Here is a 23,633-nt window from a genome sequence, read left to right as displayed (position 1 = left end):
TCAGAGTCTGGTTGAATTTTGCATGATCGTTCCCTGTTGTTAGTTAGTAGTTGTCTTTTTTTATAACCCAGTAGTTGAGGTGAAACACAGCCTCCTATTTGTTTGGAGTAAATAAAGCAAATCAGTGGAGTCAGTTCTGAATGCATATTTTTGTCTTACTACTATTTCTCCGGTGGAAATGGAAGTGTCACGCTCGTTACACTGCTGGTTTTCCCCATTAGTACATCCCCATGACCAGTGAACTGGTATTTTTGAAGTGTAAAATGTGTTGGAGTTCCCCTCGTTGTGCACCCTGTCCGGGCCGACTGTCTGAAGGCACCGGGCTGCAGAGTCCGAGGTTCAGAGGAGACTTGTTGCTGATCGAATGCAGCGCTGCCTCATGTGGACTTTGCTTTGTGGATTAGCAGAAGTGTGGATTTAATTTCTGATGTTGTAATAACATTACTGTGCACGTTGCTGGATTAGGGCTCGGGGCAGGGAGCCGCTTTGAGGCAAGTTCTTGCAATAAACTGCTCTTTGCTGTGGTTAGTGACTTTAAGGGAGCAGTTGGAATTATTTGTTGTTTGATTTATCATAAAACATTGCGGCATCTGCTCAAATTCTATTAAATGAACCCAGTAAAGCCAACTTAATCTCAGTGTTGTAAAGACGCTTTGTGCTCCAGTTTGTGTTGTGTAACTATGAAAGCTGCACAAAGTGAACAATCCAATCCATGAGGCTCTCTGGCCTATAATATTCGGTGTGTATGTTTATGTTCTGCACCCTGTCGTGAAACATGTGAGCGCGGCAGCAGAAGACTTGACGTGCTCCATGCTGCTGGCGTGGGACTGTTTCTCGTGTCTGGCCTGGTGGCAGTTTGTCTCTGCCTGGGAAAAATAACCGATTGACCATGGGAAACACCTCCTAACTGACACAAACAAACCCACACTTGTCCCGCAGCTACTGCAACCGCGGTGTGAAATCTAAGTGAAATGGCTAATATCTCAAATTGACAAATCTCATGCGACCATTTTCTATGAATAGAAGTATAAGTATTGTCTCCTTGTTTCTGGTTATCTAGGCCAATTGTCAAGCCTAGCTGCTGATTAGCTGTGGGCCTTTAAGGAGGCCAACTCTCTGATGGCTCTATTTTGCCATGATTAATTATCGTCATGACACTGACTTGCTGGTGGCTACGTCTTTCTGGAAAGGTTCCGAGCGTGCAGACTGTCTCAGGGTTAATGTATTACAGTGACATGCATTGAGACCAAACAGGAAATAATACATCTCAACAATCATTATCTTAGTTGTAATCAGCCCCAAAAAAATCTGAACTCTGTCTTTTGGGATGCGTTCATCAGGATTTGGCACCGTGTCTGTTATTTCAAAAGGTCTGTCTGAGAAGGTGATGAAGGATGTCTCAATGGCTTGGCCTCAGTCCACAGATCGGCACTACTCGCTGCCTCAGCAAGAGTCACACCGATGCTGGTCTAGACTCCCGGTTAATTGCAGACTCATGAATATTTGAGGTTCCTCAAGGAAGCCCAGACAGGCCCATCACTGTACCTGGATATCAACATCTGAGGTTTGGTGGTCGAGGAAGTAAAATAATTCAACCTCTCCCTTTCCTCGAGTAAATGTAGGCCCACAAGAGGAAGTACTGGCAGCACTTGAGGGCAGCCAACTGTGTGTGTGTGTGTGTGTGTGTAAGCAAGACACCTGTTCTTCTGTGCAGTGTACTGGGTAAAGTGGTCAAAAGCTGCCAGACATGGCCAGCTGCTCTCCCAGTACACGCCATGAATAGTCCTTGTTCCTCCCTAATCAGAAAACAGAAGAAAAAACACTTGTTTAGAAAGTGGACAACCCCCGATCACAACCGATTGTCCTATCAGCCCCTTTATTCACATGCACGCTTCCAAAAATCCTAATAAAAGAATAATTTGTTGCATGTTTATGAGCCTGCGGGCCTCCCCCGGCTCGGTGATCCTCCCTCGTGCTCGGCCTCGGCCCCCCGGTCCTGCGGTCTCGACTCCCCTCCCAGGTCCCACTCAAAGGGCCCTCTGTGCTGCCGGTTGGTGTGTTTCTGGAATGTCTCAGCTGCTTGTGGTGTGTGTGTGTGTGTGTGTGTGCATGTGTGTGCGGGGTGGAAAGGGTTAATGAAATGTTAAGTGTTGTATGAGTTCACCTCTCTCAACACAGCCTGCCCGGAGGCGCTTGTTGTCTCGCGGTGTTTGTTTTAGACTGAATGCAAAGAGAGCCGGGGGGGCAGTGTGAGGAAAGTAAGAGCTTGAAGAACAAGTGAACCTTGAACACTCATATCAGCCTGTATTCTACTGTTTGACGTGGCAGTGATGTTAATTATTATGGCTCTTACTTCAAGTGGAATATATAGATTACAAAATAATTGTCAGATTTGAAGCATCCGTTGCCAAGATATCCTGACTTTTAGTGCTTCAGTATGGGTCAAGCTCCAAAAACCCTACATTTCCCACAATGCAACTTGGTAGTGTCTCCTAATCAGACTCTCTCTCCCTGGCAAACTCTTTTTTTTACGTTGTAAAATTGTGGTCTTAATTCAATAGTGAGCCCACAGACCGTTCGGTTTAACCAACTAGTCAGACGCAAACATGTGTTGCTAGGCAGATTAGGACTGAGCCAAAGCACATCAGGTGAGGTCTGTTCACCAATATTTAATTATATTCAGACATGCAAATGAATATTTAATCACACCCAGAAGTCACTCTGCTTTTTTTTCTCATTTAATGTGTTTCATTGCATTTCATAAGTGTGTTCATCATCTGCTCATCATAAGCAATGTCAGCAGTTGTGTTCGCTGTAAAAAGCTAAAATAAGGCTGTAGGGGGAATAATATATATATATATATATAATAATTTATTTTTTTACATGTAAAATCCAACTAATTCCCCGATAACAAAACGAATATCTATTGTAAAATATTGGTAATATTGTCATTTCCTTCTGCGTCATAGACGCTAATCTGCCTTCAGCCAATGTGCTCTATTATCCACGTTAATTTTCACAGACTGGAACAATTATTGGGCTTTGATTTTCTCTGTTATGCAGCACATTACAAGCTGTAGTCTGACCACCCTGAGCTATTTCAACACACACTGATTAGTAGGTGTGCCGCTCTGGGCGGCCCACTTCTGACCTCCGCTGCTCAACGACTGGCACTAATTTTAGGCTGCCCTCCACCAGATCAGAGACGAGCGCTGGTGGGCCTCATGGCCTCCACCAGCGCTGCGGTTTAAAGGGCCTCCCGACGCAGCAGACACTTCAGACGGCCCAGGATGTGATGATGATGGTGTGCCGGATAACATTTTTATCGTTGGCCAAAGCACACGGCCGGTGGTGCGTTCACCACAGCAGATGGCCCAGAGGTCACCGGGACGCTCGGCCAATCATACACGTCAAAGTCAATTTACCCCTCACAGGTAGTACTTCACAGCCCGCGTTTAATGTCTTCTGTGGCTCTGGAGGAGCTCGGTCAGGTCTTAGCAAATGAGTGAAGTGGCATAATGTGAGTAATCATGGACCATCCAGACACTTTGGTCCAGACTGCAATATCTCAACAACTATGATATGATGTTTAATACAGATATGCATGCTCCTCTGAGGATGACCCCTGTTCCTTATAGTCCCAGCTGGACGATAAGGTTTTGAGTGAAATGTCTTTTGGTTCTTCCCATATTAGTAAAGCTATTTCATATTGTACCATAACAGTTAGTGGAAGCATGCCCGGGGTCACTATGCCTCGTGTCTGAAGAGCCATCCCCCTTTAACCGGTTTCCCTCGAATTGCTCCCCCCCCCATGCCACAGCCGTTTCCCCAGCGACCGCACAGTCGGCAGCAGAACCCACTTTCTGGAGCCATAAAGTGGCGCTCAGCTTTAAACACCATCTCACATCGACATCTTCTGCTGTTTTTTGTTTTCCTAAGGTGCAACCTTTCTCTCCAGATCTATTCCACCATCCGAGAGGCGACAGAAAGGCTGTCCTTCACTGTCTGTTTTCTTCTTCTTTTTTTTTTTTGCTCTATGGTGAATTATCGATGTTTCAATCTCATTCCCATCCGTTTCTGAGCCGAATCGTTAAACACATTTGCTGCGTGGTGTTTTATTTCTGGGAGCTTGCGATCTGGATTTGTATCCATAAGCTGACTGATCTTTATGTGGACGCTCAATATGTTCACATTGGGGAACAATAAGTGGGCTCTGCTTCTCTCTCTCCCTTTACAATACCAGCAGTCTGTCCCCCTTGAGCTATTTCAACACACTGATCGGTGATCAGTCAAAGTGCTGGCTGGCCGGCGTCGGGCCTTCTCCCGCTGGTGGTGAAATGGGGATTTATGGATGCTGCTATTCTAATTCCAGCTCTTTCTGGGACAAATCAATAGACACTGTTTGCTCTTTGATTATTTTTTATTTTTGGGAATTGCTGTCAGAGTGTATTACCATTAGTCGATTTGATATTTATCTGCTGTGCTTTTAACGGATAAGTTAAATGGAGGTCCAGATTTGCTCCAAAGCCTGTTTCTCCACTTTTGGTTATTTCCAATTTGCTTGTCCTTCCCCATATTTTGAATGTCCTGCTGTGAAGTAAAAAGGCAATGCTGTTGTGTCCGTGCCTCGTGATGATGTCACTCATTCTGAACTTTCAGTCTCAACACAACAACAGAAATGTTCGTTAATGCATCCGAGAGGAAAGTTCCCTCTTCTCTTGACGCTGTCTGTCCGTCTCGTGTCGTGAAGTAAGACTGCATGATTATTTCTCTGATTGGGAATCTCTGATGCTGTGGCTCCGTCTCAGCTGCACATCTGTCTCCCTCCCTCATCTCTTATGGATTAGGATTAGGGCTTTGAGTTTGTCTTTGCTTTGTCATCAATAGGACATCCAACAAGGCTCCACTCCAGTGTTATACTGCTGGGGTTTTCTCATGGCTGTTGTTTTGAGGAAGGAAACAGTGTTTCATCATGATTGATGATTCTTTAGAAGTTGGCCAGAAAGTCAGGAGCCGAGTCCTTACATGTTTCCTTGGGTTGTATTTGTAGTCGGGGGGGGGGGGGGGGGGAAGAGAAAAGGCATTGTGTGAAAAGAGTAAACAAAGTAATGACAACCATAATCTTTTTATTGTGATGATTTGCAGTAATCTGACATATATAAAACCATGACTTGCGAGAATACAGTGACATCAAATTCTTGAAAAACACAGAATTAGCGAGATCGGAGACGGTCCGAAACCAAATCGGCTTGTCTTTGATCCACGGCTCCACGCAGCTCACCACCGCAGCTGTTGGGCTCAGCAATCTTATGTAATGCCATTAAAATGTATTTATTACAGCTCTATTGCACAGTTGAAACCATGTTAAACTGCGTGTGTGTGTCTCTTAACTGTGACTTCTGATGCTCCGCCTCTAGCATCAACGCTGTGTTATTGAACATTATTTCAACCCGTAGACTGACAGAATAGCTGAGCTCATCGAGGACCGACTGTAAAATAAAGCCTCACAGAGCCAACAATATCAGCCGATTCAAGTTTATGACCGATATTTATGTATCAGTGTGTGTGTTGATCAATAAGTAGGACATTGTTAGATTAGATTAGATATTCATTTATTAGTCCCACAGTGGGACACTTGCAGGATCACAGCACGAGTGCACATCAGAGCATTAAGAAAAGATAAAAATAAAAACATAAAACACAATAACAATACTAAATATACAGAGGAATACAAATATTAATACATACACAAGGTAGTGCTGAATGTGCCAATGATTGTGCTCGTTCTAATAATTAAAAAGTATTTTTTGATTGATGTTCAATCTGTTTACAATGTCGTAGCTACCATTGAGGAGACCGCGGTCGCGTTTTTTGTAATATTCCTTTAAATATGATGGATTTAATGATAGAGTTTACATTTTTTAAATTCCAAGCATATTACGCATGTTGGCTTCTTTTAGCCCCGCCTTAAATAGATTAAAAGGAGTTGAAGGTTCCTAGATGGTATAATTTATTATAGTTCAAATGAATTATGTATCGTTGTTGTTCCACATCAGGAGCATGCAAGCTCTCCAACTTGTTTGAGGGTATACTAGAGCAGTGTATTTGTTCAGCTCTGCGTAAAAAGGTCACAAAGTCTTTCACAATCAGGACAAACAAGCAACCTGAAAACAGGCGAGCATGGCGGAGAAAACCAGGCGTAACATATTGTTTTTTAGGTAAAATAGACTCATTTTAAAGGACGTTAAAGTTAGCAGGATTGTAAATCTGATAGCCGCGACCAGGAGCTGGACGAGCGTGTCAGGAGTGGGAGAGGGAGCTGTTTGTGAAAAGATGACCTTGTGCAGAAAGCCTGTTTCCGCTCTTCAGGAGATGAACATTTCCTCGGTCGCGGCCCTTGTGATCGCTCGACCGTCGGCGCACACTGAGGCTCTATTGTGACGTCCACTTTCTCGCACTGGGCACTGCCAAACATTTGAAAACGTTCCCACAACAGACACAAATGGCTCCGTGTTCAAGACTTAAGAGCGCGTTTGTAAATACTCCTCCTGAACTCATTCTCCTTCAGCAGTGTTTTTCCCAAGTCTGCTTCTTCAGGAGATAGTTAGTGTGTCGGAGTCGGCCGCCTGAGAGAGGATGTGTTATTCATCCAGTGCCGGGGCTGATGTATAATCTCCCTGGAACACAGCGTGGCCTTTCACATGGATTTCCCCTGTGCTCTGACGCCGTTTGCCCTGCAGTGGGCTCTTCCTCAAGCAATCAGTTGAGCCCACTGCCTCTCTACCGGGCCCCGAGTCCTTTGTCACGGCCTCTGTGGATGTCACCCTGTCAGTCTGTCTTTTCAGGCCTCTCCAGGGTGACTGGGCTTTATCCCCCCCCCCCCCCCCCCCCCCACGGTTTCTGGAATCCTCTCCATCCTGTTTTCAAGCCGAAGGCTCACCATTTTTATTGCCCTTTTCTTCCCACACACCATCATCCACATTGCTACACTTGGCTGTCTTATCTTTTTTATTTTTATTACTGCTGTTGGAAGACGGCTACGCTGCATCTGCCACATCCTTGCTGCCGACGATAATGACGATAATGACGATCATGATGATATGTGTCGGGTGAGTCAGGGGTGGCTGACAGTAATTACAAGTTACAAAGCATGTTGATATCCAGGGTGTCCTAAAAAAAGTCAGAGATCACAAGGATGACAAGCACAAGTTATATTTCTGTTTTTGTTTCTGGCACTTACTTCCTGTCCAGCATGGTGCAAAACATCCCAGAAGGAAAATCTTTTCTGCCTGTGTTTCTTATTTTCCGGAAGAGCTGCGCTTCTTTCTGAGCTTTGAGGGCCACAAAGTGAATATTATACCAGGGTACGGCAACGCCTTTCAGATTCTCTCTGATCCTACAGGAGACACCCTGCACTACGAGGCTGGCATGAGGAGAGCACGTGTGTTGCCCCTGCAGTCCTCCAGGCTTGTCCTCGGTGGCCGGCACAGGCTGCGTGGTGGACTTGTGTAGGCCACCAGTTTATGAAGGTTAAAAAGAGGATTTGATATGAGGACACATGGTAGTAAAAGAAAGGCACGCTGCTCGGTGTTTATTGTCAACTGGCGTTTCTGGTTTGACATTTATATCTTTTTATAACTTGAGAAGACTTTTATTTGTTTGCTTTTTTATCCAGGGGCTAGACAAAATAACAGCAACAACATTTTAATGTGATTCAGTCACGGACGGATTAACACAATTAACCGTTGCCTCCTTGTTCCTTTCACTCTTCACACAGTATTTATTTAGAATGATGGAGTATGATAACATGATATCAACTGAAATGAGGAAGTTATTAACACTGAATTTAAATCAATAAAAAGCTTTAATAGCCTCCATCTACCTTTTTAATTGACATGGTATTAGAATACCAACTGAAAGTTGCATTGCCCATGATGTTTCTCCGTATTTACGACACACTTAACAGTGTCATGACACCCCGTTTGACGATTGTCCTTCTATTTCTCACAGAGGCTCCCTACAGCGAGACCCCTCCGTCATACGGCTATGACCTGGAGCACCAGCCTCGCCACGACCCGCTATCCTTCACCGGATCCCCGACCTCCTCGCCACGATTCTGCTCCAAGAGCCGGAGCAGCCGAGACACCCAGTCCTCCGGCTCTCTGGAGTCCACGCTGTCGGTAATGTTACGGGGTCAATTAAAGTGATTATGAATAAGTGATGCCAGTCAATCACTTTCCTAAAAGGCTGCCAGAAGTCATGAAGTAAATCATGCACAAAGCAGAGCAAATACAGGGTGACTTATGTTATTTAGTTTACACTTCATCACCAAATGACAACACAATTAAGTAGATTTTTTTCTCAGGCTGAGTAGCGCCCTGTATAACGAGCTAACTGAACTTTATGTGTGAAATCAGTGAAGGACACATCATAAAACTACAGAAGAAGTGACCTTCAGCGAGGCATTAAGAGGCATCCAGAGGCCGACAATACAAATTCACAGTTGACAGTGGAGCGCCCAGATGTGAGAGCTTTTCAGTGTGAAACGGGGCATTGCTGATGAACACCACACATGCTCAGCAAACACACTGGGCGAACAGATGTTAAAAAGAGACGCAGCTCTCCTCCCCCTCTGCTCTGTTCCTGTCCTATCTGTGTTATTCTTATCCTCTGGTGTGTATTCTTGGTGATCTTCAAAGCCTAAATCGTGAGGGTGTGGGGGGGGGATGGGGTTAGACAGCATGCATTTTTTTCCTTTTTAAACTAGCTAGTATAACAGCCGAGCTGGATACAGCCCCTCTCAACGCTTGAGTGAGCCTCTTACGGACATGAGAGCCCACACCAGGGTGACTGATGGCCTTGACCAGTTTGGAGCAACAACTCCTGGACTAGAAACACATTTGTCTTCCTTAAGATGCGGGGAGTCTCTGGTGCCGGCCTCGTGGAATGTAAAACTCCTACAGAGTTTAATCAAATCTGGTCTGTTTGTAATCCCACAACAACAATATCTGCAGCCAGGGGTGTGCGGAGGTGTTTGTCTATGAAAGATTTAACCCATTAACGCGATCACATTTTCCCCACGAGTCTTTTTTTGTTGGCGAATGTCTTCCCTTTATATATTTTTCTCTTCCCACCATGTTTGTAGGTGGAGTTGGATCAGGAGAAGGGGCTGGAGATGAGGAAGTGGGTTCTGTCAGGAATACTGGCCAGTGAGGAGATCTATCTCCGCCAACTGGAGGCCCTGCTGATAGTATGTGAAGCTTGGAGCACACACACACACACACACACACAATAATGTGTTGGTTGACCCTAAGCGTAAGACAAAATAATATTAATGAAATTAGCTTACAGCGTAAAAACTCAACTGATGATACAGCTCGCATCTTTAATTGTTTATTTCTTTAAATACTAGAGTGTTGTATCATATGTATTCCTTTTGTTGGTATTATTATAACTTAAGAAAGCAGAAATAATACCTCAAAGTTTAATTCAAAAGTGATAAAAAACAAACCTTTTACTCAGTTAATTACACTCATCTGGTCGATGTAGCTCGTTAGCTAACGTTAGTAGCAAACGTTATCTAGATATTGCTGTGTACCCGTCATTCCTGAGTCAGTTTGGCAAACTATCTCACTTTGAAAGAACAAATAACATCTTCTTCCTCTTGCAAATAAACAGAGGAAGTCATAGGTGATAAAAACATACACTGCCTTGCTCAGGTCAATTCACTAAGGCTGCGGTAAAACTTGTAATACTACAATATGAGCTGATTTTAGCAAACTTTTGACAATAAAGTTGACGCTACTGCAGATTAACCGACATCACTGAGTGAGTTTGCTAACAATCTAACTTCTGAAATAATAAATAACACGTTCTTCTTAAAAAAACACATCATCATTCACAACAATAGCTCTTCTTAGCGCTAACGCTAATAATGAAAAAAAACCGATATTGTAACTGACATTAGTTAGTAAAACTATCGAACCTCAGACAAAAAAAATAACACATTCTTCATCTTACAAATGAAATTATGTATAACTGTTAACTGTTGTTGTTTTTTTTTGCAGTTCGTTGTTTTTTTTTTTTTTATTTATTTTTTTTTACAGTTGCCACTGCTCAGAGTTAAAGCTTGGCTTTAACTTGTATTATACAAAAACAAATATTGTTCTATTTTTTATGATTAGTTTCGGAATGCAATAAGGATTGTTTCAGCATATCTCCTCAAATATAAATGTGTCTTTTAACCCTTAGTGTTTTTGTGAAAAATCTTCTTTCCACAAAGATTTTTTTTTACTTGTGCTATTATTTCCTCTGAAGATCAGCCAGAATAACTTAATTTGGTTATTGTTCAATACATAGTATTCAGTCAATGTTTCCTACATTTGGACTGTGATTATGTTTCCAGCCCATGAAGCCTCTGAGAGCTGCAGCCACAACATCCCAACCAATGCTGATCATCCAGCAGATAGAGACCATCTTCTTCAAAGTGCCAGAGCTTCATGAGATCCACAAGGACTTCTACGACGCTCTGCTGCCCCGAGTCCAGGACTGGGGCCATCAGCAGTGTGTGGGCGACCTCTTCCAGAAACTGGTATGGGGATGATGCATTGGTTAGCTTCAGTCAGGCAACCCAGGGAACAAATAAGTTCAACTTGAATTAGTGTGTAAACATCAGTTAGTCAGTAATTATTGATGGTGGAAATTCTATTAACACACTCTAAAATAATTACAAATATAATTTAAGATGTGTTATAGTTGAAGGAAAACACGTTATGATAATGTTTCAGAGCCAAAAGCAACAGAAACCTGTGTTTCCACTTCTTTTGATCTAACTTGAATGCGGCATTGATTTGTTACAAATAGAGTAAACAAGGAAGTCTGAGAGCCGTGGTGTACAAAGGGTCCGATGGGCTGATATGAGTGAAATGTCGCAATAGTTGTGAGATTTGAAACCACTCTGAATATTTGTTTAACTGCAGTATGAGTGCGTAGTTGCCACACAAGGTTAATTACGGTATGGCAATCGTTTCAGCTGATTTAAACCCTCCTTTGAATCAAATAACATGAAACCTCACTGTGATCAGGATTTTGATCAAACAGACCACCATTCGTCTAGTCAGTAACTTTCAGAAACTAATTATAGCACACTCTAAATGTCAAGCCTTGATCATTAATGATGGTTAAAAGCGGGGAGACTTTCAGTGGGGGTGGGAGTCTTTGGCTGTTACTAAAGCTCAGTGGATCATGCAGTGCACATGTGAGTAGACTGACTGGAGTCATCCCCCGGCCAGATGAAAGCCTTGCTTCACCACATTATTGGCAGTAAATAAGAAGAAAACGTTCTATAGGAGGTCGTTGGATAAGAGCTTGAAAAACTTTTAAACATTGATTTACATCTAGATGTGATAACACATTGAATCACACTCCTTCGCATTAATTCCTCCTGTAATACTGTTGCGTCAACTCGTGCCTGAGCACAGCGCACAGTAACATTGCTAAGTACCCAGTGGCTGTCGCATACTAAAAGCTGCCTTCAGGATGCATCTAATCTGTGCTCTACTTGTGCCCTGCAGGCCAGCCAGCTCGGAGTGTACCGGGCCTTTGTGGATAACTATAAGGTTGCTGTGGAGACGGCGGACAAATGCTGCCAGGCAAACGCTCAGTTTGCAGAGATATCCGAGGTATGTAATCACGCTACACGCGGCAGCCAAGTATTTGATGTTGCACAGCTGTGATGACAGGGCCGTTTTCAGCTGTCCTCACGGGGTAAATGCCACGCAGCTCTTAACAGCGGCGCTGATTGTTTTAATTGCGCCGCGGGGCAGTGATTTAATGAGGGTGTTTCTTCTCACCATTCCCTCCGGTGTTATCTTCCCGCCAGAATCTCAAGGTCAAAAGCACAAAGGACTGCAAAGACCAGTCGGCTAAAAATTCACTGGAAAGTGAGTACTGATTGAAATGAATGACCAGCCGGCCTCTACATGAATCAATATATCTATAAGTAGTTGAGCTGTGACTGTCTGTTGAACTGACTCTGCCTCCTCCACAGCTCTTCTCTACAAACCCGTGGACAGAGTGACTCGCAGCACACTCGTTCTGCATGTAAGACAAACCTGTTGCAACATCTTGTCTGCCTGAAGAGAGTTTGGGGGGATTTGAATTTCCAATCATTTGTCTTTCTATTCTAGGACCTGCTGAAGCACACGCCCTCCGGCCACCCCGACTATGCGCTGCTACAGGACGCCCTGCGCATCTCTCAGAACTTCCTGTCCAGTATAAATGAAGAGATCACCCCACGCAGACAGTCCATGACAGTTAAGAAGGGAGAGGTCAGTATGGAGAGCGGACTCACTTCGTCATCTCGGGGTTATCTCTATGATTCTGACTGCAGAAGGATGCATAAATCCTCTTTTCAAATAAATGATCAAATATGTTTTTGATACCAAAATTCGATTATTTATTTTGTGATAGAGTGTAGCCCACGTTGTTGTCGTTAATATGCACTCAGGGCTCGAGTAGAGAAAGAAAAATCAAGAATTACAGCGTGTTCCTTTGTAGAGCACTTGTTCCCTTTGCCAAGGAGAAAGTGAGTGGTTTGAATGTTCTGGTGGCTCAGTGACGAGTTCTGGCACGACAGAATTGGCTCCCTGGGTCACTCCTGCTTTGACTGTATCTGGTTTTATATGTGTCCAGGATATGCTTCATGGCAATCCATCCAATAGTTGTTGAGGTATTTCATATTTCAGTCTTGATGACAGTGGTGGACCAACTGTGAGATTGACATCCATGGAGCCACAGTGTGGCTGTAATGTATAAAGGTAATTAGGCTACATGTTATGAGATTATATGTTACTCAAGTTCTTGATTTGGAGAACTCTTGGTTATATTGATTTGAGGGTCTTTTGTCTACAAAATGAGGGAATTTACTTGAATTGTACTCACTGAAACAGGAGGATATCTGCCATGACATGAATAGCTGTGAGCACGCGGTGTCTGGAAGCTCCAATAAAACTGGATTGTGAGTCAGGTTATCGCTGACTCATCTCAGCATGTCTGCTTTAGTTACGAAGGAAGTCTTACAATAGAGGAAGCTCGTGATAAACGCTGGAGGAGAGGGGCTCTCCGTGTCGAAAAACCAGGAAAACCTGTCGATTACTCCCATCCTCTCCTGCCAACTCCGCTTCCCAGAAATGACCCGCAGCAGTCCTTATCGACTTTACTGTCTAACCAGCCTTTTGCTCTGGGTGTGTACCGGCCTAACCTTGCTTCCTGACACCCCCCCCCCCCCCCGCTCTGATTCAGATGACCTGAATGAGAACTTCCTCTGTTTTTTTCTTCTGGGAACTGGCCCTGCCCACCTGGGTGGGATATTAAATCAAAGAAAGTTCTTGGGAACATTCATTTGAGTATATAGTTAAAGGAAGTCTGAAGTCCCACATGGAGATTGACAGATAACAAGTCAGCACACGACAGTTCAGTCCCAGGTTTGAAATGAGAGTTGTTGGGATGAGCTGTCAACCACCCTGTCTCGTTATAGTGCACAATAAAAACAGAAGCAGATTCTATTGCCAGGAGGGAGTGAGCGCTGTGCGGTTACAGCTCTTGGTTTTTTTCCATTGAATTATTGACTATTTGTGGTTGTGTTTGTGTCTCAACATAATAAGCAGATGTCCTCTTCTCTTTGAAACCAGGACAGTGGTTAACATGTTCGAGGGGCTTCCGAGGGAGGCCTGTAAACCGGCCTGCGCTGAACTGGAGTGCCCTGAAAACAGAATGGGAAACCGATGCTGCAATGATTTCCTTGTTTTTGTTTCGCACTGTGGTTGTTGTGGGTCGGTTGAGTCTCACATGGGCAGCGTCATTGTAAACAGAGGTCAAAAGGCTGAGGGGGGATTTAGATTTTTTAACATGGGCCGGACGAATCACTGAGGATGCTGTTGGCAGTTGAAGAAACATAATTATAATAATAATAATTCAAACTTATATAGCGCTTTTCTAAATACACAAAGACGCTTAAACATGCTGCATACACTTTCTGGACACGTCACACGTCGTTTTTTTGTGTTTACTTCCGCCATGAGGTTTGCTAGTATTCTTCCGACTGAACAATAATGTGTACAGTAATTATAAGCACGTACAAGCACAAAATCATTGTCCGTGAACCCCAAATTAAAGCAGTTTAAACTCAGTGTGAATATAAACCTTAAATTAGATACTGTACTTTCAGCAGTTCTTAGGACTGAGGCTTTTGGTGAAGTAAAATAGTTCTCACTCAAAGTTTCACGAGTTAAAAATACTGATTAATTCAGATTAGTGGTGTATTCGAGACAAATGAGAGTTCTATACTGCGAGTATATTGACTTGATTCTCTTCTCCTGTTTGTAGAACCGTCAGCTGTTGAGGGATCGCTTCATGGTGGAGCTGGTCGAAGGTTCCAGGAAACTCCGTCACGTCTTCCTCTTCACGGACCTGCTGCTCTGCACCAAGCTGAGGAAACAGGCTGCAGGGTGAGTCTGGGTCGGCGTCCTGCCCGATGTTAGGTGGACCTGGAAAAGCCATTGGCTCAAAATCCCTGCGAGGGAGTGAGAACCACTCCGCCCAGACAAACACTTGTAAAAGTCAATTCTGCGTTGCTGGAAATAGAACAGTTTCATTGTGACCGACCAGCGGTTGCAGTTGGCGATAAACGTTATAATTTCAACAGTTTTCAAGCCTGTGGCTATTCGTACGATTGGTTTCACGCTGCTTGAAAAAACATTCTGGTGAAAGAGCAGGGCAACATGACAATTACCGGGTGAAGAAGAAGAAGAAAGATGACGTCGTTATACACACATTTTGTGCTCCCACAGAAAAGGGCAACAGTATGACTGTAAGTGGTACATCCCACTGGCTGACCTGACTTTCCAGACCATTGAGGACTGCGAGTCCACCCCCATCCCGCTGGTCCAGGATGAGGAGATCGACTCCTTGAAGATCAAAATCTCCCAAATCAAGAACGAGATCCAAAGAGAGAAGGTGAGGATACACACGATGTTAAATACGCCGACAGACACTCGAGTCTCAAAATACAAGGAAGTGTGTAGTTTATGTTACATTGGCTTAATAATGACTTGAAGTAACTGCGCTGTAGAAACACCACCACCACAATGACAACTCTGGAGACTAAACTAAAATACAACGAGGCACATGTGAATAGAACAAATATCTAGACGGCATGAATTACTGCATCGCATTAAACCTGGTACTGTTAATCTGTAGAGAACCACCAAAGGACCCAAGGTGATCGAGCGTCTGAGGAAGAAGCTATCGGAACAGGAGTCTCTGCTGCTTCTCATGTCGCCCAACATGGCGTTCAGGGTGGCCAACCGAAACGGCAAGGTGAGTCACGAGTCCCTAAGAAGGTTCCTTTTTATTAAATTCATGCTAACGGATCATTTTGAATATCTTGCGCTTGTCGCTAAAGAACTTCATAGCATGGTCTCTGCTGCCCTCTGCTGGTAAGACATGTGCCATTACAGCGTGAGAGTGCAAATACGGTACAATGCCTTACAATATATAATTCCTTTATTTCTCATAGGGTTTCACGTTCCTCATCTCTTCTGATTACGAACGCGCCGAGTGGAGGGAGATCGTTCGCGAGCAGCAGAAGAAGTGTGAGTTGACGTTGTGCACTGCCTACACGAGACAGTAGAGTCTTATTATAACGGTGGAAATATCAAACTGGTGTGACCTGTCTTCTCCTTGACTGTGTCCCCGCAGGCTTTAAAAGCTTCTCTCTGGCCTCTCTGGAGCTGCAGATGCTAACTAACTCATGTGTGAAGCTGCAGACTGTTCACACGATTCCTATGACCATGAATCAGGAAGGTAAGGTTCACAATGCATTCCACTTTTTAGGGTTTAATATACGTCTTAATAACATCGAGCTAGTTTTGTATTTTCTTTGTTAACATGATCTAAACGCTCCGCAGATGATGAATCTTCTGGTTTGTACGGCTTTCTAAATGTCATCGTCCACTCTGCGTCGGGCCTGAAACACAGCTTAAGTAAGTTAGTTATTCTCCTGTTTTTGACTCTGAGTCATCTCACTGATAATTCTAGAGGTGGCACACAGTGTCTCATCATCCTCTGTGTCATCTGCGGCTGTCAGCTGGGTGGACAGCTGCATTGGAACAAGTGGGATTAGCCAGCAACACTGAGAGCAGCCTCAAATATGTCTCAAATCACTGTCTGCTCCAACTTATTTGCTCTCTGACACAAAAAGTAGTCGGGTAATAGTCAGCGGCGTGTTTTAGTGTGAGGGGATTCCCCTCCTCTTTGCTGTTCCTTCAGGTACTGAGACAGCAACTGTCATGACACCAGACAGAGAGTAGATGGATGTGAAGCTTTAGTTTCATTGTGATTCAGCCATTTCAAACTGCTTCTGCTTGTGCCCACTAGACCTGTACTGCTCTCTGGAGGTGGATTCCTTCGGCTACTTTGTCAACAAAGCCAAAACACGCGTGTACAGAGACTCTACAGAGCCCAACTGGAACGAGGTGAGAGTGGAGAAACGTAAAGATTGAGCTCCACCTTCTGTATCCACCGCTGTGTGTCTTTAAGAACCCTCATTTCCCTGACGCATACCTGTTTGATAGAATAAAAGTACATCGTTGTGCACTGGACCGAAGCCTCGAGTAACGTATCTTCTGCTCTGTGTCTGTGCAAGGAGTTTGAGATTGAACTGGAGGGCTCTCAAACGTTGAGGCTGCTCTGCTATGAGAAATGCTACAACAAAAGCAAGCACAGCAAAGAGGATGGAGAGAACGCCGACAAGATCATGGCAAAAGGACAAAGACAGGTAACGACAGATCAGGGTAGACCTGGGTCAGATGACAAACAATGGCTTGTGTTTTTGGGGAAATTCCTGAGAGGACCAGATGGGTACGGGTTACCACACTTCTCTAGATTTTAAAGTTCCAAACCATAATCAATAACGGAGAGGACAAAAATAGTATAATCAAACATAAACAAACATTTTATTGAGTATTTCCGAAAAAATAGACATTTTACACAATAAACTTATCAGTGGTTTCTTGTGGAAAAACCACACCTACATGTGTGGCTATAGCTGTAGCTTTATATTTGATCATAAAAAGTGTATTTCCCAAAATGCCATGACTATTTATTCTAATGGCGGTCACAGAGAGGTAAGCTACATTAACGTGCAATCACTGTCTGGCATTCCGTCACGAAATTCTAAAGAATGACCTCTTATACAACAGCGGAAAAATGAACAAAAAAAATCTATATTTACAGACTCAGTTTGAACCCCACCCAATCCATACAGTTCCACTCACATGTTTTGGAAAAACAATCGTTGCCTGTGTGGACTGGAGTGAACTATTGATTGTAGTCCCTCCACAGCGGTAACCTATTTGCACAGTTGACCACCGCAGCTTTTTGTTTTGGCTAATCCTGCCCTGGGAGACCATTTGCTGATGAAAAAGAAGTGAGTCATTAGATTCCCAGAAAGTCACTTCAGCTTGACCCCTGTCAGGGTGTTGTGACAGAGGGAGGATTAGTCGTGGGTTGACCAAATGTTGCCGTTGGCACGGCGCCAGAGAGAGACAGAGAGACAGACAGAGCGCTCTTTGATCAGCCAGAGAAGGGATTTCCTCGCTGGTCGGGTCGGTCAAACCTCTGTCCAGATATACGTGTCATGTTATTCTGGAGCCAACAGCCTGGAGAAAGGACACCTGTCAGGTATTTAAATCACTTTCATGGCCTGTCGGGTCATGTTGGTCTTTCTCCCGGCTCTGTTGGCGTCTACATCGATGGTGCGGAGCCTAGACCGGACAACATGACGTGACAAATTTTTATTTATTTTATTTTATTTTAAATTTATTTAACCAGGAAATGCCTCATTGAGATTAAAAATCTCCTTTACAAGAGTATCCTGGCCAAGACAGCAGCAGTAGCACGTCACACAAAGTTCCATACAATACAACATAAAACAGTGACAGACAATATTTTAAAAAACGAAAAACAAAATCACAGCATGAATAAAACCAAGACTAAGACTAAGAAATTAGTACAACAATTAAATTATTACAGTTTTGGGGGTGTATAAACCCATATGCACCAAATCACACATATATAAATATGTATGTTTGTGTGTGTGTGTATATATACATTTATATATATATATATATATAAGATAATGCATTATATAAATAAGATCAAACATAAAAAAAGGGACACATTCACACACATATATAAAGAAGTATGTGTGTGTGTATGTATATATATATATATATGTTTTTTAAAGATAATGCATTATATAAATAAGATAATACATTAAAAAAGGGAAAATATTTTCCCAAATATTTTACAATTTTTACCACTTCATATACATGAGAAGGACATTAAGACCCGCTTTGGGGGAAAAAGAGAAAAGATGACCAGTCACAGACTAAAGGGCCTCTGAGAAAGTTAATTTAAAGGACTGTGATGGGTTTTGACACAATATATTGTCTCCGATACGGGCGAAGTCACAAGTCATTATCGGCCAGAGAAGATTCTGTTTAGGCTACCTGGGATGCTGTATTACCATCCTGCACTCATCACAGCGGCAGGCGTGAGCATGTTGGTAATGAGGGGAGGAGGGGATTCTCTTGAGTTAATCCCCCAAATCCATGAGGGAAGTACAGCCACACACGGGCGAGCGTGGACGTCAGGCTGCGTGGCTTTGTTCCTGGCCGACTCTCAGTGGAATGAAAGGATTTGGAGTTTAACAACTGAGACGTGAATATGACAGAAGGATTTTTAAAGATTCAGTCTGCATCCGAAGAAGATCTTCAAAACTTGTTTGAGCTCATGTGATCAGGTGCTGGTTGTTCAGGGAACGAGGACCTGCTGCTGTTGTTAGGGACGGTTGAGAAAACAGCGCCACCTGTGTCGCTCAGCGCTAGTTTCTTTGTTTGTTTGCCAATAAGGAGTAACATTTAAAAGAGTTAAGACAAGCTCATGCCAGAAAGAATGCGTGACAGTAATCCTAAAGAGGAGGAGAGTGTGGATCAGGTCAGTGGCGGTCGAGAGGAAGAAGGAGACGCGGCTCAAAGGAAACCCCCGGCCCGTCTGTGGGACCGAGTCCGTAGCGGTCTGATCAGACCAAAGGTAAATATATGGACAGTGAGCCGTGGACAAACTTCCATGTAGACGCCTCGAGAGCCGACACTTACAGAACAACTTGTTTTTTCACTTTCGCTCATTTTCTGGTGACATTTAATATTATTCAATTATTATCTAAGTTGTACACTGTGTTGTGTTTCTGTTTGGATTCATCCCTTTTGGGGTTTGAGAAGCCATCATTGGACTCGTGATTCTTTTTTTGTATTCCTATTTTTGATGTAAGGTATTGCGTAAGAATATCGTTTTTTCACTGAACAAAGGATTATCTGAGTGGGAGTTGATGGTTTCTTGGTTGAAAGAACATCTGCCATCTTGGACAGGCCCAGTGCTTAGCAGCCGGCCATGGTGTTATTACATTACTCATGCCTGATCACTGTCAATACATGCTATCAGATTAGTATTAGCCAGACGCCTGAAATAGATCATTGACACTACCTGGCCATAAGGAGTTTATGCTTATGTGAGGCTGAGTGAAGTCACAGAGAGAAAGTACTCGTATCACCTGGCACAGCATTTTTCTGTTTGTTTTTTATTCTGAAGAGAATCTGAATAAATAAATAAATGAAAAAAATGTTGTTTTTTTCAGCTGGATCCTCAGACGCTGCAAAATAAAGACTGGCAGAGGGCAGTCATCGCCATGAATGGGGTAAGTATTTTTTTAAAGCAAGTAATACATTATGACATTGAGCATCTGATTGTCCATGTCTGCACCACTTTCCACTTCCTTTACTACTCGCCCGCCGTAGTTTTCCAAACTGACTGGTTCCCTCATGTGTTTCAGATCGAGGTGAAACTCTCCATGAAGTTCACCAGCAGAGAGTTCAGTTTGAAGAGAATGCCTTCACGGAAACAGTCCGGCGTCTTTGGAGTGAAGATCAACGTAGTAACCAAGTGAGATGATGATGATGATGAGTGTGAGTGTGAGTGAGTGTGTGAGTGTGTGAGTGTATGAGTGTGTGAGTGTGTGAGTAATTATGATCCTCATATTCCCATTATTCTTTTTATTGTAAGCTACAAAGTCTATATAAGTGTTCCCTTTTACAATATATATTTTTTTTTGGGGGGGGGGGGGGTGGGGGTTTGTGTCATATTTATTTTATTTGTCAATGAATTAAAATAAAACCTGTCTCTCCTGAGAGTGAGCAGCGTGAAGGCAGTGCGGTCTTTGTGGTGACGTGTTGCTTATTTTCACCGCGGCCTCTCGTGTTTCCAGCCTTCACACAATGTGTTAAAAAAAACCTGCTTGTGTGTGTGACCGTGTGCTCGCCAGGCGAGAGCGCTCCAAGGTTCCCCTCATCGCGAGACAGTGTGTGGAGGAGATCGAGCGGCGGGGGATGGACGAGGTGGGAATCTACCGAGTGTCTGGAGTCGCAACTGACATCCAGGCACTGAAGGCGGCCTTCGATTCCAGTGAGTTCAGTTTGATTTTGTGTGATGAGTGTTTTTCCTCCGGTGTGACTGTTGTGTCGTCTGCCCCCCCGCAGACAACAGAGACGTCTCTGTGATGATGAGGGAGATGGACGTGAACGCCATCGCCGGAACACTGAAGCTGTATTTCCGCGAGCTGCCGGAGCCTCTTTTCACCGACGACTTGTACCCCAACTTTGCCGGAGGCATCGGTCAGTCGCCGCGTCTTTATTCTGGCATCATGTTCCGCCGAGTTGTGAAACCAGCACGTTCATGTTGTGTGCTTTCGCCCTGCAGCTCTCTCTGACTGCATGGCCAAGGAGAGCTGCATGCTCAACCTGCTGCTGTCTCTGCCAGAGACCAACCTGGTGACCTTCCTCTTCTTGCTCGACCACCTTAAAAGGTAAAAGTATTCCATTATTTGAGCTATCGAGCATCAGTGTGTATCGGTGTGTCAGTGTGTATGTCTGTTACACCCTGCTAACCAATAGTAATGGGTGGTTGTCACAGGGTTAATGAAGGTCCTGAGAGCACACTGGGGAAAAAATGTGGTGATCCATTTTCAAGTCTGATCTCAATTTTAAAAGTTTTGCTTGCATTCTTTTTCTGAATATTTTTGTTTTCATTTTCATCTGTGAAAAAAAAAATGTCAGGTGATCATTTTTTGGAGGGGGTTGCACTTATTTCAGATAAAAAAGGCCGAATGAAACACTGCACCATGTTCTAATTTTCTCATCTGTTTTTGATGGGAAAAGAAATTTAGATTAGATTAGATATTCCTTTATTAGTCCCACAGTGGGTAAATTTGCACATTAGATCATTAGAGCATTAATAAAAGATAAAAATAAAACACAAAACACAATGACACTACTAAATACTAAATAATAATACTAACTATACAGAGGAAACAAAATATATTTCACAAGTTGGGAACTTTAGAAAATGATTTGGGCAAACCCTCTTTCACAGGTACTTAAGTCATAAACACGGGAGAGAAAACCATAAAGATCAGACATAGAAAATGGACCGCCATCATTTTCCTCCCTCTCTTCTTAGAGCTTCCATTTAAATGCATTTAAGAAAGTCTTTTAAAAGATTCAATATTACAGTCTTCCTGTTTTAAAAATCCCACTTTCTCCACTTAATGCATCAAACCAAAGCCTGATTTAGTCCGAAATGACCAGAAGATTAAGTTTAGAACTTTAGATTACATTCCTGAGTTGGGTCACATTTCTTTTCTTCCAGGGTGGCTGAGAACGAGTGCATCAACAAGATGTCTCTGCACAATCTGGCCACAGTCTTTGGCCCCACTCTGCTGCGGCCCTCTGAAAAAGACAGCAAGATCTCAAACAGCTCACAGCCCATCTCCATGAATGACAACTGGTCTCTAGAAGTCATGGCTCAGGTAAAACTGCCGTTGGTATTTTGAGAAGTGAGACTGTGACCTCTGGGCCTGCGGGGTCTGATCGCCTTTTTCTGTGTCCGCAGGTGCAAGTGCTTCTCTACTTCCTTCAGCTGGAGAGCATTCCTACCCCCGACAGCAAACGTCAAAGCCTTCTCTTCTCCACTGAAGTATAACCGGAACGTCTCGCACTTGTGTGTACATGTTCGGTTCAGAGGCCGAATGTCTGCTCCTCAATGAGCTGGACGCTGCTGAGCGGCCACGCGGCCGGCTGGTTTACTCTGACGATGCGTATCTTAGCCACTAGGGGGAGCCATCGGACTAGAAACAGCCACCATGACCAAAGCCATGTCTTTTGGAGGGAGGTGTGATGACAGAGCCTGTGTGTTCTGTTTACATACAAGCTTGCCTGCTGTGTCAGTAAAAGACAACCCTCTGTGATGTATGTACAAATATAGCATTCCTTTTTAAATTTTATTTCAATTTCACAAGGTCGTTATTTACTGTACTTAGATATTTTCCACTGCCCTGTTCTGTCACTGTACACATGAGCTCCATATTCACAGAAGGGGATTTCTGCTGTAGTGCGATATTGTACGATTTATTTCTGTGGATGACTGATCGGATTAATGGACATGGGTTTCTCACATATATTCGTGTTTGTTTTTCCCCCAGAAATTGTTTGACTTGGTTGAAAGCTCACCTGTGCCAATGTTTCCCTGCTGATGGCCATTAGAACATTTCAGTTACCCAAATGTTTACATGCACTCTTCCTCTTGTACAGAATTTAAAAGACTGAAAACTGTAGTTGACACACAGCAACATGCAGGCGTGTTGACCAAAGCATCTGAAGTGTGCTCTGCTGTTTGTATAGTGACCTCCTTCAGTTCACAGGCTCTTCTTGTGTTGCCCAAACCAACTTTTCTGTAGAAATGAGTGATTTATTTTGGAAGTGGTACAAAGAAGTGAAAGGCAAATCATTCCAGGCAAAAGGTGAGGCCTGATCTACGGAGTGTGTGCTGTGCTGCCTAGAAGTTAAATTTCACAGTTGCTTTTTGACCATATTTCATATGTTTTGTGTCCACGTTGTTTTTGTTCTGATTTGATTTATTCTGTGGATGTATATGTGTTGCTTCCTGCATTCCTTCTCTGGAGTCTACCTATAGAGGATAAACCCACACTGCTGTAGAATTGAGAGCACCCAGAGATTATCTCAAACACCAAATGTTCCCTATAGTATCCTTGAAGCACAGTGATTCACTCATACATGTATTATGGCTTATTAATAGGTTAATCATCCACATACCTGGTATTACTTATGGAAAATAGTGTTCTTGCATTCATATTTTTTTCCCAAATCACTACAAGTATTCAAACACTTGTGAGCACAAACTATAACCCTAAAGGCTTGTGATTTAAGTAAAATAAGCAATATTAGAGATTATAGGATGAGACTAGTGGGTATTGTGTGTATGATTGATGTAAATAAAAACTTGGTAACATTATTTTTGCAACGTGTACTTCCTTAGCATGAGATAAAAGATACTCCGATTTAAAATGCCCCGTTACTGTCTTTTATTATTTATTTGTATGCAGTTCAGTGTGAATTCTATCTGAGATGTCAAGCAAATTGTAATGAAATTTAAAAAACACA

General features: G+C 43.3%; 1 protein-coding gene across 1 annotated transcript in view; it reads left to right on the top strand.

The window, feature by feature from the left end:
• Nucleotides 1–23,484, top strand: part of si:dkey-91m11.5 (PH_BCR_vertebrate and RhoGAP_Bcr domain-containing protein) — a 27,880-nt gene extending 4,396 nt beyond the window's left edge. The window contains exons 2-23 of the mRNA XM_056418022.1: nt 8,011–8,180; nt 9,146–9,250; nt 10,406–10,591; nt 11,574–11,681; nt 11,882–11,942; nt 12,050–12,102; nt 12,189–12,329; nt 14,386–14,507; nt 14,850–15,015; nt 15,259–15,378; nt 15,578–15,653; nt 15,760–15,864; nt 15,969–16,043; nt 16,438–16,535; nt 16,706–16,837; nt 19,757–19,816; nt 19,952–20,061; nt 20,441–20,580; nt 20,655–20,789; nt 20,875–20,980; nt 21,823–21,982; nt 22,066–23,484. Coding sequence (XP_056273997.1) covers nt 8,011–8,180; nt 9,146–9,250; nt 10,406–10,591; nt 11,574–11,681; nt 11,882–11,942; nt 12,050–12,102; nt 12,189–12,329; nt 14,386–14,507; nt 14,850–15,015; nt 15,259–15,378; nt 15,578–15,653; nt 15,760–15,864; nt 15,969–16,043; nt 16,438–16,535; nt 16,706–16,837; nt 19,757–19,816; nt 19,952–20,061; nt 20,441–20,580; nt 20,655–20,789; nt 20,875–20,980; nt 21,823–21,982; nt 22,066–22,155 — 2,519 coding nt within the window. The 3' untranslated portion in view covers nt 22,156–23,484. The remainder of the gene's footprint in view (nt 1–8,010; nt 8,181–9,145; nt 9,251–10,405; nt 10,592–11,573; nt 11,682–11,881; nt 11,943–12,049; nt 12,103–12,188; nt 12,330–14,385; nt 14,508–14,849; nt 15,016–15,258; nt 15,379–15,577; nt 15,654–15,759; nt 15,865–15,968; nt 16,044–16,437; nt 16,536–16,705; nt 16,838–19,756; nt 19,817–19,951; nt 20,062–20,440; nt 20,581–20,654; nt 20,790–20,874; nt 20,981–21,822; nt 21,983–22,065) is intronic.
• Nucleotides 23,485–23,633: the final 149 nt, after the last annotated feature.

This window comes from Pseudoliparis swirei, chromosome 7, assembly GCF_029220125.1.
Source record: "Pseudoliparis swirei isolate HS2019 ecotype Mariana Trench chromosome 7, NWPU_hadal_v1, whole genome shotgun sequence".
Classification (NCBI taxonomy): domain Eukaryota; kingdom Metazoa; phylum Chordata; class Actinopteri; order Perciformes; family Liparidae; genus Pseudoliparis; species Pseudoliparis swirei.
The sequence above is the reverse complement of the archived record's forward strand: the minus strand, read 5'-3'. Positions and strand labels throughout refer to the sequence as shown.